The sequence below is a fragment of the Ylistrum balloti genome, unplaced genomic scaffold (assembly GCF_031769215.1).
Source record: "Ylistrum balloti isolate Yb309-2 unplaced genomic scaffold, AGI_CSIRO_Ybal_v1 Utg370248, whole genome shotgun sequence".
NCBI lineage: Eukaryota > Metazoa > Mollusca > Bivalvia > Pectinida > Pectinidae > Ylistrum > Ylistrum balloti.
In genome coordinates this window covers 31,973-52,533 of record NW_026782199.1, presented here as the reverse complement: position 1 = coordinate 52,533, position 20,561 = coordinate 31,973, and the positions used below count along the sequence as shown (strand labels likewise).

Below are 20,561 nucleotides of genomic sequence, written 5' to 3'. Positions count from 1 at the left end.
TTCCTCTAGTTACACATTATACTCATTATATACAGGTCTTTAAAGTTAATACACACATTGATGAAACCCAGGAACGTTAGTCTGGGTGGCACATTCGATACATGTCTGTTGAGTTAATGTACACACATGTGAAATTCAGAAACGTTTCTTCTAATGACACATTCTTCTTTGTAAAAAAATGTGAAATCAATTACATGTACCAGTAAGTGAAATCCCGAAAAGTTTCCTCTCTTCTAGTGGAACATTATATTCCAGATATAGAGATATGATAAGTCATTGGTCATATACGTGGAATCCAGGAGCATTTCCTCTTTTCTAGTGGAACATTATATCCCATAGGTAGAGGTCCAGATAAAGAGGTCTGATAAACTAATGGTCATGTACGTGGAATCCAGGAACATTTCCTCTCTTCTAGTGGAACATTATATTCCAGTTATAGACGTCTGATAAACTAATGTTCATGTACGTGGAATCCAGGAACATTTCCTCTCTTCTAGTGGAACGTTATATTCCAGTTATAGACGTCTGATAAACTAATGTTCATGTACGTGGAAGTCAGGAACCTTTCCTTTCTTCTAGCTGAACATTATATCCAATAGGTAGAGGTCTGATAAGTCAATGGTCATGCATGTGGAATCCAGGAACCTTTCCTTTCTTCTAGTGGCACAATATATCCCATTGGTAGAGGTCTGATAAGTCAATGGTCATGCACGTGGAATCCAGGAACATTTCCTCTCTTCTAGTGGCACATTATATTCCAGTTATAGAAGTCTGATAAACTAATGCTCATGTTCGTGATATCCAAGAACGTTATGTTTTCTGTTAAGAGGTCAGTTTACGTACACGTTAGTGCACTCCAGGTATTTTCCTATGATGTTGTAGCAGTACTGATATTGCTTCTGAATCAAAAAAGAAGAAACAAATTCATCATATAACATAAAATGTAAACACATGGTTTTTCGCTGGAAAACTATTTCTATCTCTTAAAGCATTTTTCTAAAATTCATTAGCAAACATGTAAAATGTAAGTAAAATGGTATTATCCGTCATGTAGGTAATATTCACCTGATATGATAACGTCAGCGCCGGTAATGTTAGAAGTCGAATGTTTAACATGTTATAGACAGTGACGCTGTTACTAGATGCTTCACTTTTCAACATTAAAAAGAGTTTGTTTAATTGACCAACCGCATTCCGTAGAGCCTCTGGTCGTCGCCTTTTCAACTGTCGTGCCGTTTGAAATATATCGACTTCCTCATCCATCTTCATTTGATCTCTGGCGTTTGAAACACAACAGAACAGTCCACTCTGTGTACATCCATCCCTTCAAAACAAAAAAGGATTATATAACGACAGTTATTGATAAGATCTTTCTTCGAATTGTGATAAAGAAATAAGCTCATTACGATCATTAGAAATGAAAATGCTTGAAATATCACAATGTCTGAATGAAAGTATGTTTGAATAATGATGACATAATGTATCAGTTTGGTACTCACGGACCGTTATAAGTCTTGTCTTTAAAATACAGTAATATCATGATATGGCAATAAATCGAAAAGTCAGAAAAAGGTGTGGTAGGTTGAATGTTTATGAAGAAATAACAATTTTTACCGACACATAACGACCACAGGTATAGTATCGTCTGACCGTCTGCGACTGTCCATCTGCTCTAGAAGTTGTAAGAGAGCTGCATCCGAGTTCGGCAACAGAGAGTCTGATGCCCACCGAGGAATAGCGTAAATCCGAACTGTTGTAGTTCTACTAGACCGCTAATAAATATCAGTCACCATTTACACAAAAGTAGAACAATAAGCGGATACTATGAGTACGAAGAATAGACAATGATCATATTGATTGATTTATAAGGTAGTCTTATAATTCGTCCTTTTTTACGTTCTAACTATAACTGTTCACAATTCAATAAATTCAATGTATTTCATTATATATCCATATTAACGGAGTAATTAAAAAAAAAAGACGGTATATGGATACATGACTTGATAATTCCTAAACACACTTTTTACGGAAATATATTAACATAAAAATGATAGCTACTTACCACGTGCAAAACCTTATAATCATTTACAATAACCTCGGATTCGGTGGATAAATCTTTCACCTTTTTCACTGAAAATGCTCTTGTTTTGGAAGTTTCGTCCCCAAGCCAATTCTCCTGTCGATGTCGATTAAGAATTAACATTTTATTTTTAGAATTTGTTACATTGCACAATATAAAATGATTGAATAGAATACACACAATACATCAGCACCAGACCCAAAAATAAGTTTAACTGCATTATATTGCATTGCTACTGGCAATCTTTTGATTTCGTAATTAAAAGCTTTAATCCAGAAACGAGCTTCATAGATTTAAAAAAAATCTTTCAACATTTTACGTATTGCTTACACATTATGAAGGTGAAAAAACTCTTTAGCACATAGTCCTACTTCATAAGTAGTTTGAAAGAATATGGATTAAAATGCAAAGCACGCATTAGATAACTAACTACCGTCGGATGTCCGAGCACAACGACGTTCTTGCAGTCATAGTCATACACCATTGTCCAGAAATCGTCGATTGTATTTTCCAGAGGGAACTGAGTCATCAAATATCCACACTTTGATGTATACGACTGGAGAAAGAAAACATATATCGGTATGCATCTTACCAGCAATGTAATACTCTTAACAAGTTTTTGTGTTACATTGTTTGCATATAAAAAGTAAATTTCTGAACATGTACAAACAGTTCGTATGATATAATCACTGGTATATCATTGCATCCGCAATGCATATAATTTCATTTGTCATGTATATAGACGCACATGTACAAATCGTTTGCATGCAAGTCGGTGTATATGTATATATTTCGGCAACAAACATGCTGGAATTACAAATGATCAGTTTGGACTTCATTTCTTTTAATATTTTAAAAATGTTTTTGTGTTGTGTTTTACATATATAGTAAATGGTGTTTTAATCTACTTTCTACGATTCTTATCATTTAATAATGGAGTTTGAAATACCTGAATAATTACTGCGTTGATGTAGTCTGTCCTATTAGATAACTGCGACTGCAGAAATGGTCGGAACCTGTCCGCTACAACGGAAATCGAAATTTCATTCCTTATAATTGTACACATACTCAAGATAAAACTTATTGTGATCAGGACTTTTGATCATTTATGCAATAAAATACGTCATGTTCAATTCTTTTAATATAGATCAATAAAAGGCTTTCGTACTTGGTACTTACATATCTCCTATAAAGTACCGGATAAACATGTGAGCGGCCACTTTCAGTTATAATTTTAATAAGTAAGTACAATAAAAGTAAAATAGAATAGAATAACGCTAGTTAGTTGAACAATAGTACTAAAGAATAGATCAAGGTTAGCATTAAATAAGCCATAAACCATTAACCCCTTCATCTGGAAAATACAGTACCAGCAAGCACATCCAAATCACGATTTTTGCCTTTGTTTTCTTTCTTTAATGCTGCCACATAGCAATCCGGAGTTAGGTTCGGGCTACATTTCTGTAACGCCTGGAACAATTAACATGCTATGTTTTTGACATTTTTTATGACGCAATTTTTTGTGTTGTTTTTATTTTTTGTTTTCGCAGAAAATAAAATAAATGATGTTCATCGAACAGTTTGACATTGTAGGAAAATGATACATAGATGGGAAAGTAAATACAAAACCTCAAATTCGTCGAAGATCTTTGTCTGGTTGGCCGGTTTTTCTCTCTTTGGACAAAGCGTTTCAAGAGCACCAGGGAATTTCGTCCGAGAAATATACGATTCTTGCAAATTGAATCCTTCCAAAAGCAGTTCATGTAAAGCGATGTATTGTTTCTGAAAAGAAATCACAATTAATTATATAGGGCAATTAGAAAATGTCCACGAAATATTAAAATAGCTTGCATTACATGTATTTCAGAATTTAAAACAATACATACGTCTGTTTGAATCATGTCCATTCGATTGTTCCTCATAACGTTGAGGTATCTGGGAATGTCCATCTCGCCAGTTTTCTTCCAGTGAGTGAGCAATGCATCTAAACCAATAAATGTCCCCGTCCTACCGATACCAGCACTGTCATAAAAATACTGATACTGAAGACTTTCGTACTGCATTGCCATAAATCATGGTAATGGACTCAAGACACTATAAACTGATACATTGGCGAAAATACAGCACTTTCTTTATTGTGAAATTAATTGGATATGTTTGCGACGATTAATTTTCATAACAGCTTTGGTATATGAACATCTTGTCGGTTTACAGCTTAACACGTTAAAATAGGGGTCTTAGGCGAATATAAGAACGAAAGAACGAAAGAACGATCTTAACATGTCAATGGTGATGTTGTATTCAATATTTAAGTAGAAACATACCTATTACAATTATTCCATTTACCTGCAATGAACAACGATCTGGCCGGTCAGTTGTGTCTTGTATGACATCACACGGCGGTGAAATAACACAAGCTCCACGATATCGGGAGTCCCGTGGTCTGGCCACGTCGTAAAGTGAAACTGGTGAACTTGCCGTTCTTGATTTTTCTTGTAAGTTGAACCATGAAATGAAGTTTGCATGAGTTGACCTTTAATGCTCTAATTACAAACGTTTATTACTTTGAATTAAAGATTCATTTGTCTTAATTAGACTATGTATATACCATTGAAATAAAAAAAAATCAAGGAACACGCGTATGAGTTCTTTTACCTTTCTATTGAAAACTGAAACGTCACGAATAACGTAAAATGCATATTCTCTTTCTCTGTCAAGTTTGAGGTCGAAGTTCTTAATAGAAAGCGCCTCTCCTTCGTCTGGCCAATATTTATGGCATTTTGTCTGCAGACAAAAACTAAACAAATTCATTTTCATATAATATGTTTGTGGTATTTGGGAAAAGATCTGGCCTCTTAAAAAATAAAAGAGTTCTGAGAATGATGCAAAAGTAACTAAGAAAATGCAAGTCAACAGAATCATTATCTAATTTCAACTCAAAGAATTAAGGACATACTTACATTCATGAAAAAGTACAAGGAAAATATGAAAAGATATCAATATCACATTGCTAAATCAAAACGCGGTAAACATCAATTTAACTAATAGGTTCACTAATGAGCCTCTACCAAATCAAATCTAATCACATAAGGAAAGGATATGATGTCCAATGAGTTCATTACGACGACCATTGAAATTCCCCTTCCCTTCAATCAACATGCATATCTCAAAACTTGCAATATGAGTTGGTCTGTCAGTTGCCGACATCATGCACTAAATATGTGAAATTGGGCACAAGCCCTTTGTATTTTGTACATAATTGGCCCCGATTTAAGATTTTACGTACAGTATTGCGTGTAATCGTATTACCGATATATCAAATAACAAGAAAACTGTTTACGCTACCTTTTGACCCTCCAAAAGATTCGTCAGCATCACAATCTTTCCTGAGCCTACCTGCCAAACCATCCTCCAAAAATCGTCTATGGTTTGCGGCTTAGGTCCTTTATACGTTACCAATATAGTTTGTCAATAGGACAGTTGATTAGTAAATCTTTAGTTTCAAAACATACACGTACAATATGACTTCATCACAAAGTTTCTCTGTTATCAGTGCAATAACACCCATTACACATCTATCTTATCACACACGTGCACTATGATTCAGTAGATATGCATTTATCTTAGGTATCATATTGTTCCTACTGAAGCGTCGATGTTTTGTGACGTCATATGACTAATGACGTCACCAACGAGAGAGATATGAATTGAGACTACTGCAAATTCAGATATTGTTTTATTATAATAATCTGTTTCCATGCTTTTTAGAATCTTCTGAGTCTTAGTCATTTCCATTGCTAAGAGCTTTGTTTTGTGCTTTGGTTTTATCTTTTTTTTTTTTTGCTTGGGTTTCATCTTAGCTCGCAAGTGGCTTGGCTAAATGAACAATAATAGGTTTTGCTTCATCAATGTTATATTAACTAAATCTCTGCTAAAGTAGACATATTTACACCAAGGGAAAATCAGTAAATAGTAAAATATAGAATCAAAAAGATGCATTTTTACACTACACCATACAAAGTTAAAAAGTCAATTATTATTGTTAATTATACAGAATAATAAAGTCAATTGTGTTATTTTATACAGAATGATAAATGATAAAAGTTACCTTGACTTGCGATGTAAACGTTTGGTTTATCAACACCCTGAAAACAATTAAGTAATATAAGATCATGCGAATATATGATGCAACCGTTAGATACATTGTAAAGTTTGATTTTGACAAATATAGTTTTATAAAAGCTATTAAATGTCGAAAAAAATAAATGTATACAACAACATTATGAACTAGTCAATAAATATACGTACATCGATGTAATTTGCGTTGATATAGGCATAATCGACATCTCCATCGGTTTTTCCGAGTATAACTCTGGAGTGGTCATCTGCAACATTGTATTTTAATACCTATCATCTTATTGGTAATATATATGAATCCCCCCTAAAAAGTAATTTTATTGATTGATTGATATATACATAGAGTCTAAAACACACCTTCAAAACGTAATTCTATGCGCTATCGTAAATGCTAGACCAATCAGCATCACACACTCGTTCATGGACCAATCAACTTTGATGCTAACAGCTTCTGTTTGTTTGGTATCTTTTTATGTGCTTTATATTGAAAAGAAGTCATTGTATTTAAAATTAGCCTTATCATTCGCCATACCAAGATTACTTAATTTACAATTGTGAAGGTGCAGTGTCACATATTTTTCCATATCACCAATAAAAAACATGTGAAAATATCTTAATCTTCTTTTTTTTTGTCAATACAATGAAAACATAAATATAAATATCATGATTGCAAAGAAGGGGAGAACGTTTCTCCATTGTTGATCTCAAAACGAAAATGATATAACACCTATCTGAGACCTTGAATTGGCGTCAAATCAATTACACTGCTCCGCCGACCTGACAGTAAAACGCTCGAATTCTAAACCATATAATTTATAGGACATGTCTTTATATGCTTAATAGCGATTTACTTATGTAACAAAATCGTACATGGCAGAGTGTTCTTGAATCTGTTTTTGGTTTTATTAGCTGCCTTTTTGCCTTCCTCATGAGGAAATACAGCTCCTGTTGGGAACGTCTGAAAGAAACAAAGACAAACAGAAATGTCCCACTCCTCCTTAATGATTTGTTTACTTAGAAAATACGTTTGCTGCTGTCATAAAACCCTACTTAAAATTTGGCAAATTAAGACATATCTGTACATGTACACTGAATCAATGGCATTTGCTAACCATCTGCGATATATCAGCAGTCTATGTAATTTATCACTGACGTTGATCCCCTCATTTATAATGCTAGTGCTTTTCAGTTTGGTACTTCTCAGATTTCGAAAACCATCAAAATGAATCATTTTGTTTATAGCACTTCCATAGTTAAGAAGTGGAAAGAACGAAAACTTCCATTGTATCAGTCAAAGTTGTAATATGTATTTCCAAGTACAAATGTAGAACGAAAAGTTATTTCTCCATATAGACTACAATTTCATTATGGCCATTTATCAAAGGAACTGCTCCACAGGTTTGGCATAGTCAAATGGCCGACATTCTGCGTTACATATCTAAAACATGGAAAGTTATTTCTCCAAATATACTACGATTTCATTATGGCCATTTAACGAAGGAACTGCTCCGCATGTTTGGCATGTTCGTAGTCCAAGGGTTAGTACCTAGTCCGAAACATGTCTTTTAGAGATATAAACACAGATGAACTTAAATTTGAATCAAATTGAAAATGTCAACATTGACTCTACATAAATAAGAAAAATTCCTTTGACAAGATTGCCAATCCGCAATCTACTATGCACCATTTTCCATATTTTTTTTGGAAAGAACTCTTTTAACACTGACATAGCAAATGTTGTGCTTGTATTGTTTTGAGACTTTGTTGTGCCAGAAAATTAATTGTGATTTTCTTTCCGGAACTGCCTCAAAGTTGCAATGAAGTATGAGATGTAGTAACAGGGTGCAGGAGAAGTCACTCCTACATCTCTTCCGTGGCCAAGGGAGACAGGGAACCGTCGCTAAATAGACCAAATCTAATATCGAATTAGTTTTATGTTCATTATTATTTAATATACTTAAACCATTAAATTGTTCATGTATAATGACTCAATGATGTACAAGGTTAAGTTTGTGATATTTGTGTCTAACTAAAACACCATTAAAACATACAAAATGTGTATGGTTTGAACCTAGCATAATCATTTCGATTAATTCAGGAATTTACTTTTTAGGAATAAAGCTAATTGCAAATGAATGCAGCGACGTTTACAATCGTCAAACCTTAAATTCTTCCTGAAAACCTGCCGCACCGTTCGCCATCTTCGTGTCGATTATAGCTTGCAATTCGTGCACAGACATATAGGCAGCTTTAGCTTTAAAGTTGTGGTAGGCGGCCTCCTCCTCTGTTCTAGGGGCGGTGTCCTTCACGTTTGCATATGCAATTTCATTCTCATCCGTAGCAGCTTATGATATGCAAATAGAAAGACAAATGTATCGTGTAAGTTAGTTATAATTTACAGAAAAAAAGTTTAATTTGTATGACAATTGCAAAAACATTTCGTGGGGACTTGAATAATTAGAATTGAATATTTCAATCGTTTTTGAATTCTGAAATACCTGAATAAGTACGCGTATCACAATCCTAATCTTAACGTTTATTAAACCACACGGGGAAATTGTACAGGATTTACTCGCCGAAATAGACTTAAAGTTGTTGTCTGCTTTATTCCTTCAATAGCGATGTTGGTTAACTGTGCTTTTGAAAGTGTCAGTAGGATGTTTTACCGCCAGACAAATTTCCTTTTTACACGAAAACATAATATTGAAAAAAAAATCATATCTGCTTTATGCGGTCACAGTCACACGTATTTATAACGTAACAATATGGTCGCACTCGTGTAGAATAGAAAATCGGCAACAAATGTTTGTTGATATTTAGTCTATATATGTGTTATATAAAGATATCTATGATGACAAGGTTAGTTAATAGCCAAATGAAGTCGTAATACAGATAGAAGCAGGAAACTCTTAACAGCCTGGTCGTCATGATCCCTTACGAACATTCGAAGATCAGCTGGGACATTTATTTCTATATACAATGTAGTTTTCTTGCATGAACTACGAGAGATATATTTAAAGTTGTCAAATTCACCATATCAATTATATGAGCTTAAATTTTGAGCTGATGCTGTAGCCTCACGATTATTGTTTTCAGAATAAAGATAGTTTACATACATCAGCATTCGCATTCCTGTAAATATTGAAACATTCTATCGGAGACTTGTAATTGTTAAATAGGCTAAATATTTGTTTCGTCATCTATAAAACTCCTCAACGTTTCATACAAATATCGACCATGTTTACTTTTAATAAAATGTTGAGTTGCAACAATATTTTTGTTTAGTTACAGCTCTCGAAACAATAATTGTAAAATGGACTCCCTATGAAATCAACCCGGTATCGGTTACACTACCGTGAACTAATGTAAATGATATATAGAGAATACATGATCAGTGTTTTAAATATAAACTATATTTTGGCGAGAATGAAGAAAGACAAAAGTTTGTTTCGATATGAAATAGTAATGACAAGTAGATTATAATTATCACATCATCAAGCTTGATTGTAGTATCCGTTCTGAAAGGCCGAGGTACAGAAATGAATATAAGATATGTTACAATTTACCCGTGTGCCTGGCCGCGGTATGATCGTACATGGATTGTCTCGGAACAATATCAGGTGTCATTTCAACTTTGTCAAATGTGTTGTCGACGATTTCTGGAGGATTTTTCTGGTACGATGTTCCTTGCCTTCTTCTAAAAGCAAAGTTTAAAAATTTGACATCACAAAATTATACGAGTGCATCTATACAACACTTAAGTTAATTAATTCGTAACGATAACAGAAACACTTTGACTTTGATAGATAAACAATCTCAATTATGAATTATAACAATCACGCAAAGATGGTAGAAAACGCGCTATGACTTGCGATTTCTACGCAAGTTGTCTAACGGATCAATATTTACCTTTTAAGGACAATGAAAACTGCAACAAGAAGAGCAATGGCTATGATAGCTCCTATAGCACCTCCAACGTATGTCCATGTGTTGTTATGTGGGGTATCAACCACCGCCTTCCCTTAAATGTGTGTAAAACAATGCATATTCACAGAAAAAGAAAAAGTTAGATGTAACATTTCAGTCATCTTTGACAAAATAGTGAGACGGATTATTGACTATACTCTGTATCGTCATCGTTTGAACTTGGTGACTGGATGAATACTGATATTTAATAGAAATATTTATCATATCAAGACTTATCAACTTGCAAGGCTGACATGATATAAAACCTTGATGAACATAAATAAGGGTATGAATTTTAACATATCTTCTCTGGCAACGTTTTGTACACATTTCACTTGACGGTTCATAATATACCAATGTAAACGAACTAATATATAAATGTGTTATATAGTTTCCAAGCAATTCACAAATTATTTTCAATACAACTTAGAGAACTCTTTTCGAAACTGAAAACCTTTGAGTGCTGAAAAAGGGAGGAAAGACGTGGGGGAGGGAGGGTGGCATTATTTGCAATATCTTGCGAACGCGATGTTCAAAAACGATGAAAATCGGTCAAGCAACTAGGTTAGAGTGCACGTGGTTCGCTATCAAATGTTACATCATTATTGATTGCGTGATGATGTCTTTCGGGGAAAGCTCACAACGAAAAAATCTCCTGCACAGCAGTGTTAGGACATTGAGTTACACTGCTCGTCATACCATTAGGTAGTATTCATAGAGTCACATCATTTTCCGATATTTTGATTAATTTCTGATAGCATTAAACAATGGCATGGCTGATTAAAGGTCAAAGGCAAATACAGGTTGCAAGACATTTCGGTGTCCATATTTGCTCTATAGAACGTCATGATATACGTCTAAAGGAAACTCGACGGATTGCTGGCAGACCTAGGTCTGGGCGTCTGTGGCGCGAGACGTCACAAAGTATGGACAGATTTATTCGTCTGCCCCTTACAGCTGTTTGTAGCCAGCGTCGTATGGTCAATATCCATCCACTGGACTGGGCGCCATACAGCCCTGACCTGTCACCTATTGAGCACTTTTGGAACCAGCCGGATAGACAGGTTTCTCTAACTGAGAGCAGCCCTCTTGGAAAAATGGGCCAACATCCCAACGAGGAGGATAAGCTTACTTTTGAATTCCATGCCTAGTAGAATCTGGGCTGTGCATAGAGCGAATTTGGGACATGCCCGGTATTGACTGGCCAGCTCCCATAATCAGTGCATTTCGATTTAAGATTACAGGTCTCTTTCAATTCCCTTCAATTACTCCTTAATCAGTAATCAGATACAAATCGTTGATTTTGCAGTGTCTCCTGTACGGACTAATCTTATTTCTCACATTAAAAATATTGAACATTATACTCGACATCTTGCCTAGAATCATCTTCAAACTTTAACCTACGATTCGTTATACCTTGAGTATGTATTATCAATCTACAAGTGGTAGTAGATTCTACAATCCAATAATTTGTTTTTATTTACTTGTATTGCATGTGTCTCCCTCCCAACCATCACTGCAATCACATGTTCCATCTGCAATATTACACGACACACTTGAGCATTGACCACAATTTTCCATGCAAGTTTGCCCGTAGTACCCAGGTGTACAAGCTACAAGATATAAGAAATCAAACATAAACAATTATTAAAGGTATTTACGTTGCATGTCATCATCATAATTTTAATCATAGACACTTTTGAGTCATTTGATAACATATCTTAAACATTGACTCACCACAATAATGCACAATACACGTCTTTTGAAACCGTATAGGACGTTGGAGTGTCCGGTTTGATAAGGAGATTACTTTCTTGAAAACTAAGGCGATCTAAAACTTTCCTTAGACCAGTGGCGATGTGGATCGAAAAACGAGGCAACATCAGCAGAATAAGTGTGTGCAAAAATATGGAACAGTAGTGACACAATGAGTTTGATTCAATTATATCGAAAATATATGGTAACAACCAAGACTGTCACACATTTCTTTCATGTATAAGTCTGCAGAGTAGATAAAAAGGTAATGAAGATCATTAAATCATGCCGAATTGATATGGTTTTCCTTTCCTGGTGGCGAATGCAATCGTAGATTTCTCCCATTCGCCATTTCTTTCTTCTGTCATGTTGTTTTCATTATTACGTGTGCTTTGCGCATATCATTATGGGAGTCGAATGCTAAGAGTTAAATACAGCTGCCTAGATAACATTGTAATAAGTGTGTTTGCCAAGTTCGATAAGATAAGATTTCCTTCATTAGTTATGTAATAAGGCAATTTTTGAAATCATTGGAATATGGTATTCAGTAAAGGGGGTATAAACAAACTTAAATTTGTATTTTTTATCTTTCCATCGAAAAACCCTTTAAAGTTTCCAAAAGACTAATTATGAATGAAACTATACCTTTACAAAATCCCGTTTCTTGACTGCAACCATCACTGCTACAAAGCGCGGAACAGGAATTGTCACAGAGCACCCCAAATACCCCCGCTTCACATTCTGTAAGTTAAGCATCATATGTCCCTTGTTTGGAGATAAATGCAATTGTGAACATTGGAATATGGATGTAATAGTTGGAACGTTATCGTTTTTTCATTAAACAGAAGCCGCGATAAGCAGCTTTAGTAAACTACAAAAACATCATCTTTGGTTTGACATTCCATTCGCCATTAACCCTAAACAGTTTCACTTACATACTGATCGATAACTAAATCAAGCTGTATCAACAATAATTCTATAGTAATAGGTTTCAATAACAGGATGATCCCCCCTTCTCCCTCTGATTGTTCAGAAGTGAAACTGATTTCACCAACCGTTACAGTAGCCAGTAAGTTGATTGCATATTCCGCCTTTGCATTGGACTGGGCAGTTTTGATCACACATTGTGCCATGAGTTCCATCATTGCAATCTAGATAAAGAGTAAAGTATAGTAATTTGTTGCTGATAGTTTACTAATTTTTCCCTCTATTTGTTAGTGTTGTACCTTGTCAATAACACAGATATTTTGAATTTTACTCAATTGTCAATCATTCGAATGCATTATGTTTATGAAATTAAAAAAAATGTGATAGATGAATGTTTTGGTATCCAGTTTAAATAATTACATGTACCTGTACATTCTCCACTGCTTCTGTTGCAAATTGTACTTTTACAATTGACGGGACATATCTGGTTGCAGCTAGAGCCATAGTAACCAGAGTTACATTCTGGAACAATAACATTTTGTATATTTATATCCAATATTCATTTGATTAACTTGAAAGGAAGACAATGAATAAAAATTCTGAAAATGACCCCATTTAATCATAATTTTTTTTTTCCAACAACCTACACGTAATTGCTTAATATGATGATAAATCTTTATGCTTTTTTTTTATCTCGATTGAAATAAACCATCTATATACTAATATTCAACAATCTTGATCTTTAAAGCAGTTATTTGAAATGTATGTTCTTCAGATTTATCTATTCATTTGATTGTCGATATTGATAATCAAATTAAATACCTGTGCATAATCCGTCAAGCTGGATACAAGTGTTATCTTTGCAATTCGATGGACACGACAGATCACATGAACTGCCATAATAACCAGGAACACACGCTGTAACATAAGATTGCCTTGATTTAAATTCGGGCTTTTGGACAACACAGCATTTATTTAGCTTTTGATAACCAAATTAATCAAAGTCTAGTGTTGGTTACCTATACCAATGTATGGACTACTCCAAGTGACATAACATTTCGTTTAGAAGTTTTTCTCATCTTAATTGCATTAGATACATGCAAGAATAACAATAAATCGTTTACTTCGGTATAATTACGGTCGTTTCTAAAGTTAACCTTTGTGGAAATAAATCATACAACAAAGGCTACATCTGTATTCCACAAAATATTAGATAAAGAATACTGTCATACCATATAAGATTATGTTATAGTTTGTAATCAATATATAACATACCTATACATGATCCGTCGAGCTGATTACAAGTGTTGTCTTTACAATTACTCGGACAAAATTGATCACATGTACTGCTATAAAAACCAGGAACGCATGCTGCAAATACAAGATTGTCTCAAATTTAGCACCGCAATGTTATTGGTCTCTTGACGATCAATACATTAGGCTATGAAGAAAATACCAATATGCCAGCATTAACATAATCACAAATTTAATAAAACTAGGGCAAACAATGAAAAAAAAGAATGCAAAAGAAAATAAGACCAAATGTTCTGGAAGACTAAGCGTTTTCTGCTTCATTGATGACACCCGCCATGTAAGTATTTGTCAATCCTAATAAGCAATGTCAAGTTCTGAAATGAGAATAAGGTATACAGAAACGGCACCAACAGGAAAACTAACGAACATCAAATACGTCCAGTTTATTATAGAGTTTTGAATTACATGGGTACAGTTAAATTAGCACGCACCTTCGCATTCCCCAGCAAGCTGTCCGCATACGCTGTTTTGACAGTTGACTGAACATGTCTGGTTACAAGTACTCCCAAAGAAACCATTGAAACATGCTGTTTTGAGACAAAGTAAAAACATATTATCAAAAGAGTTCGTCGTATTTCACATGTAACCAACGAAACAGATGTTCAATTGTCTATATTAGACATTTGTTTTCCTTAGGTAACAAATCTAAGTAAAGATCATTAATTCAAAATCTTGACGTAGTCCATACTTAACAAATCAAGACAGAAAAGATTAATAATCCGTTTTATGATCATATACCATCAAAACATATGGGAACAACATTGCTTTAAATGATTCCTCGTCTGCTGAATACTCACGGCTGCAGTTCCCTGACGTTTTATCACAAACAGATATGCTACATCCAGCAGAGCAAGGGTAGCAGTAAGGACCGAAGTAACCGTCATTGCAATCTGATCAAGCGAAACATTTCATATCAATATTACAGATCTTTACTTGTTTGCTTTTATCAAAAGAGCATTTTACATTGTTTTCCACTACGACGACGCATCTTGTCAAATGTTAAATTTCATTAATAAATCTATGAAAAAAAGGAGACTGAGTTACTCATTTTTCTTATATAACTTCTGGCCTTGAATTGGTATAGCAATATTAAATTTCCATGTGCTATCTTTAAAAACAGAATGGACACTAGCCTATGTGTTTTTTTCTTTTTATTTTTTTGTCGGAAACACTCACCATGACACTGTCCAGTCATTTGATCACATATGTTGTCTTTGCATCCTGACGGGCACAGCTGGTCACACAATGTGCCGTGATAACCAGCTAGACAAGCTGAATAGACAGGAAAGATAATATTTATTTAACGATTTAGTACAGGCCAGTATTTCTTGTTAAAATCTACTTGTGCTGGCCTGTTCACTTTTTTTTTTTTTACATATTTTGTTTCATATTATCCATTTTCATCTCTTAAACATATATCACGTCAGTACTTTATTTCTTTATAAATAAGTATTCAAACTCATCTGATGATTATAGTTATCAAATAACCATTCTTACCATTTACTACCACAAGAATATTCGAAAATAATGTTGACACAAACATTCTCACTAAGAGCTAGAATAAAAGCAAGGTAGACAAAGAGCACCAAGAAATATGAGTTCGACATTATATTTGTACAGCAGATGTGTCATATATTGTTTATTTATTTTAATGATAATGTAGAAATGCTTCTAACCTGTGCATTCACCCGTTTCTACGTTACACGTGGAGCCGATACAGTTTGAAGGACAGGGGCTACAGGTAAGTCCAGATTTATAGGATCCATCACCGCAGTCTTAAAAGTTGAAAAAGATTCCGTTTAGACAACGACCATTTGTTGATTATTTTTATTTTCCTTTAATTTATGTTTAGCATTTTAACTCTCAGTTAATATCGTCCACATTTACAGTTATTATCATAAATGCAGGTACAAGCCTTTTAAATTTTATTGCTTTAATACGAACAATTATTAGTACTTTATGATAACTTACATGTACATACACCATTCGTTGGGTCACACCGGTTGAGGATACATGAACTATCACAGTTCAGATCACAATTACCACTCCCAAATTTCCCCACCGGACAGCCTAAACAAAATAACAGATTGTAGAATTTTCAACAAAACACCAGATTGTAGCAGTTACAACAAAACAATAGATTGATGCAGTTTCAACAAAACACCAAATTGTAGAAGTTTCAACAAAACAACAGACTGATGCAGTTTCAAGAAACAATAGGATGATAAAGATTTAACAAAATAATACGTTGGTACAGTTTCCATAGGACAACATATTGTAGAAGTTTCAACAAAACAATATGTTGATACTTTTTCTACAAAATGATAGACTGATGCAGTTTCACCAAAACAATAGATTGATACAGTTTCAACAGAACAACAGATTGTACCAGTTTCAACAAAACTATAGATTGATGCAGTTTCAACGAAATAATACGTTGATACAATTTCAACAAATCAACAGATTGTAACAGTTTAAACAAAAACAATAGGTTTATACTGTTTCAACGAAATAATGCGTTGATACAGTTTCAACAGAACAACAGATTGTAACAGTTGCAAAAAAAAAAAAAAAAAAACCAAACAAACAAAAATCAATAGGATGACTCTTTAACCAAGTTAGCTCATTGAGATCTAGATATAATCTCATTATCATGTCTGTGTTTGTTTACGTTAGCATAATGCTAGCATTCAATCAAGATACAATACACTTTAAGTGTACAAATTTCGAGTATACAATACCTTATGAAAACACTCCAGATATGAGAAATGCAAGAAGACGGTATTTTTGATCTTACACGTACATTCTTATCGGTAAAATGATATCAAAATACAAATGAGAGACGACTGGCGTTCACAAGACAACAAGATTCTTCTGAAAATCAATGTTTTTTCTCTCTAAACCGATTAAAAAAGACTCTGTACCCGACAACCAACGAAGTGATTTATAACATAATGATGATATAGAAACATGTTGAAATATACAACATAGGCAGATTTTGTTTTTACTTCGACCATATAGTTGATATAACGAGGAAGCTTGCAAAACCATTTCAATAAATGGCCATACGTATACTACTCACCATATACTAAGACTTCACATAATTCCATGATAGCTGACGACGAATACCAATTATAGGTGAGAGAATTACGGTCCAGGTAAATGAATAGATATCGGGTACTTCCTGTACATGCTGTAATCGTTGGAGTCAAATCCACCGCACTACGAGAAGATGTCGTGTCTTGATAACAGGGGGATATATCCAAATTTTCAGACGTCGTATTTGTCATAAATATTTGATAGCCACCGAATCGTGATTGCTGTTGTGAAACACCCTCATCTGAATAATAATAATAAAAACAGTCAATGCGAACGTAAAAAGGTCATGTATCTATATTTCATTTGTTTCTTGAAAATATGATTTTTTTTTGTTAGATGGCCATGGTAGAGGAACTTGGAAACAAATAACAAATTAAAAATGACAAATGATGCCGCAATCTGGTATTGGTAGGTGTACACATATTGTCTACATTCGGTAATAACGGACATAATGTTTTAGTGGTATGTTGATAACGGCACTTTCGCTATCTAGTATTGATATTCAAAAGTTCATCATTCAAACAGATTCACTAATATTCATATTCATAACTTATGAGTCAATTACATAACCTTATACCCCGACCGTCAGTATCGGATATCTTTTTTTTAATCCATGTAGTTTGAGGATGCACTGTGGAGAACCTGCAGATCCGTTTTGTATGAACTCACCTCTGTAGTAAATTTGGATACTCTCTACTACGATCTGTTCCGCAAAATCTACCAGCCACCATGCTTCCACTTGTCCATTAACAGATGTGTGCATACAGCATCCAGAACTATATCTCTGATTAGTACAACCGTCTACAGCTCTACTACTGCCTGTACCTGCATTCAGCGATGAACTTTGATATGTAGTCTTCACAGACGGCTCACGACATGTATTCACTGTGAATAAAAAAATAATAATTATGTTATCTCAAAATGTAAATGAACATTGTTTAAAGAAGTATTCGATACTTTAGGTATTTCTATCTTTATATTATGAACAATATAGTTACACTTTTTTGATTACTAGAGACAAGGCTGACAGTATAACATTTGTTCGAACGTGTTCTTAAGACATTTGTCCACAGCATGTCATACTCATAGCGTTGTGTTTATGTTAAGTCACTCTGTCATAAATCATCGTGTAGTAACATGTTCAAATTCTGCGTTATTATCAGGAGATAAGATTACACAGTGACTTTTACATATTATACTTCATGCAGGTGCTTCTCTCTTATCTTTGTAAACTTTGTAAACATTGTTGATGAGAACATGTCATAACTTCCGTTTTTACAGAAAATTTTAATGAAAATATAAAGAACAAAAGATAACAAGAGAACAAGGATGAGCAAAGTGTAGAATTTCAACCAGCAAACCATCTCATTACCATAGCTATTATTCTGTCAATCAGCTGTATTTATAAGGTTCTGACATTATTTGTTCATGGCTAAGGGATAAATGAACAGCCAAGTCCAGTCGTGCTTCCTTCTATTAAATGTATAATGTAATTGCATATTTGTGTTTTAAAAGAGAGCAATTGTTCGAAATTTTGGCAAATTTGTTTTCTTATAATCTAGCTATAAGGTTTGCCCTGGATCTTGAGGAATAAGTTAATTGATGCAAATTACAAAAAAGACAAACAAGCAGAGAAACAACAGTGACAACATGAAAAGCGGATAACGCCATCACCGTTTTTTTTACTGTTCTCTTGATATATGCTATATGCTTATCGTTATCCCTTTATACTTACCATTGTATGGCATCGGTACGATGTAACTTTACCAAGCTAAGTTGTGTATTATCAGCTAATAAACTTTCATAAGCGAAGGAATAATTCAACTAATGCAAGCAAATTTAGGTCGTCTTCCCTTGTGATCAGATGAAATTTGAAAATGGTAGATACAAAGCACTTCATCGATTTTGCTCTTATCCTATTGGTAAGCATATGCCCATAAATGTCAACAGTAAGATTTTCATTTCGCACATTCAAATCAATCAACAAAGCAATGTTCAAACAAATAACAGTGCTGTCAATTTCCGAACCTGAGTACTTTCTTAAAAATCTTGCATAGCCATAATGGATCGTTTTAAAAACATACAGTTCGGATGATGTTTTTCTCACATACTTCACGGGATGATCCCGGGGTTGCTAAGGGTAAAATCTCTATCTATTGTTTTTTATGCAGCGTAATTGAAAACTTCATCAATTTCGACAAACATTACATGAAACATTGCTGATGGTGCGAGAATATGTTTCACAACAACTTGCAATTCTAAGTAGGTGAAGAAACGAATCAAAAATGGATATTTTGCGTGTACAGAGCTATCTCAACCAAGCACTCTCGGCAAGCTTCGTAATAAAGATCCTGATTCTTACTCGCGTTGACATATTGCTGACAATGGAACAGAACTATGTAATATTCCATTACCCTTATGTTCATGCGTTTATTACCCGATTACTTTGCTACCGTCCATTCTGGCGTTTGCAATCCTTCTTTCTTTGAATGAAAAATGTCTTTAAATAACATCGAGATGAACTTATTAAGTTTTCTATTCTAAAACTCACACTTCAGTTCGTTGTTGATTTAAAAGAAAAAAATGTCTCAAACATGTCATTTTTGTGCTCTCAGTTTTAATGTGTCAGTTTCTTAAATCACAAATGAAAAGTATAAAAGTATTAATCCATAAGTGCAGTGACAACGAGAGCTGCGTTCCTCCGTATTTTATTACAAAAAAGTGTATAAAAAAGATCAGATTATAAAGATTTTTGTGTGTCATTTATACGTTTATGAAAAACTCAAAAGTTAAGTTTGTCCTATAATCGTTTAATACATATTGTTTATGGTGACAGGCATACATATATTTTTTCTCCTTAAATTTCGGTAATCCTAGATTTGAACTTACTCGCGTCAGTAATTTTGGTTAGAGATTAATTGTCATGAGACTTTCTATTTATCTGTCACACAAACTGAATTACTAATGACTGTTATTCTAGTATCGGCAATAGTCCAATACTGCAAATACATTGATCAATAAATCAAGATCGCACATTCACAGTGTATGTCATTATTTGCGTAACCGTATATATTAGACTATCCCTCTCAAAATATTTTATCACAACATTTGATGGTGCGCCAACAATTTATACATCGCGAATATCAGTACATTTGTAGCTATCAGCAAAATGGTTTCCGTTCTAATATTGTGCATAACTCACGTTGGTTTATATTTCTTACCAAATTATTTGTGAAATACTATGTTTAATACTACCTGAGGAATCGGATATATTCAACGTTGA

At 34.1% G+C, this 20,561-nt stretch overlaps 2 protein-coding genes across 2 annotated transcripts; both read right to left on the bottom strand.

The window, feature by feature from the left end:
- Nucleotides 1–830: 830 nt before the first annotated feature.
- On the bottom strand, nt 831–6,225 carry LOC132552461 (receptor-type tyrosine-protein phosphatase kappa-like). Its single transcript, XM_060216631.1, has 13 exons — nt 6,189–6,225; nt 5,426–5,523; nt 4,736–4,864; nt 4,427–4,572; nt 3,967–4,102; nt 3,710–3,862; nt 3,451–3,550; nt 3,030–3,103; nt 2,511–2,636; nt 2,063–2,176; nt 1,615–1,772; nt 1,189–1,324; nt 831–899 (listed from the first exon to the last, which is right to left on the bottom strand). The coding sequence occupies exons 2-13, from the start codon at nt 5,486–5,488 to the stop codon at nt 831–833; spliced, it is 1,404 nt and encodes a 467-aa protein (XP_060072614.1). The 5' UTR covers nt 5,489–5,523; nt 6,189–6,225.
- Nucleotides 6,226–7,595: 1,370 nt separating this feature from the next.
- On the bottom strand, nt 7,596–19,026 carry LOC132552425 (multiple epidermal growth factor-like domains protein 10). The gene is made up of 15 exons (XM_060216597.1): nt 19,014–19,026; nt 17,948–18,163; nt 17,370–17,519; nt 16,151–16,249; nt 15,356–15,451; nt 14,611–14,706; nt 14,141–14,236; nt 13,688–13,783; nt 13,292–13,387; nt 12,584–12,679; nt 11,668–11,796; nt 10,127–10,238; nt 9,784–9,914; nt 8,380–8,561; nt 7,596–7,655 (listed from the first exon to the last, which is right to left on the bottom strand). Exons 1-15 carry the CDS (start codon nt 19,024–19,026, stop codon nt 7,596–7,598), a joined length of 1,668 nt encoding a protein of 555 aa, XP_060072580.1.
- Nucleotides 19,027–20,561: the final 1,535 nt, after the last annotated feature.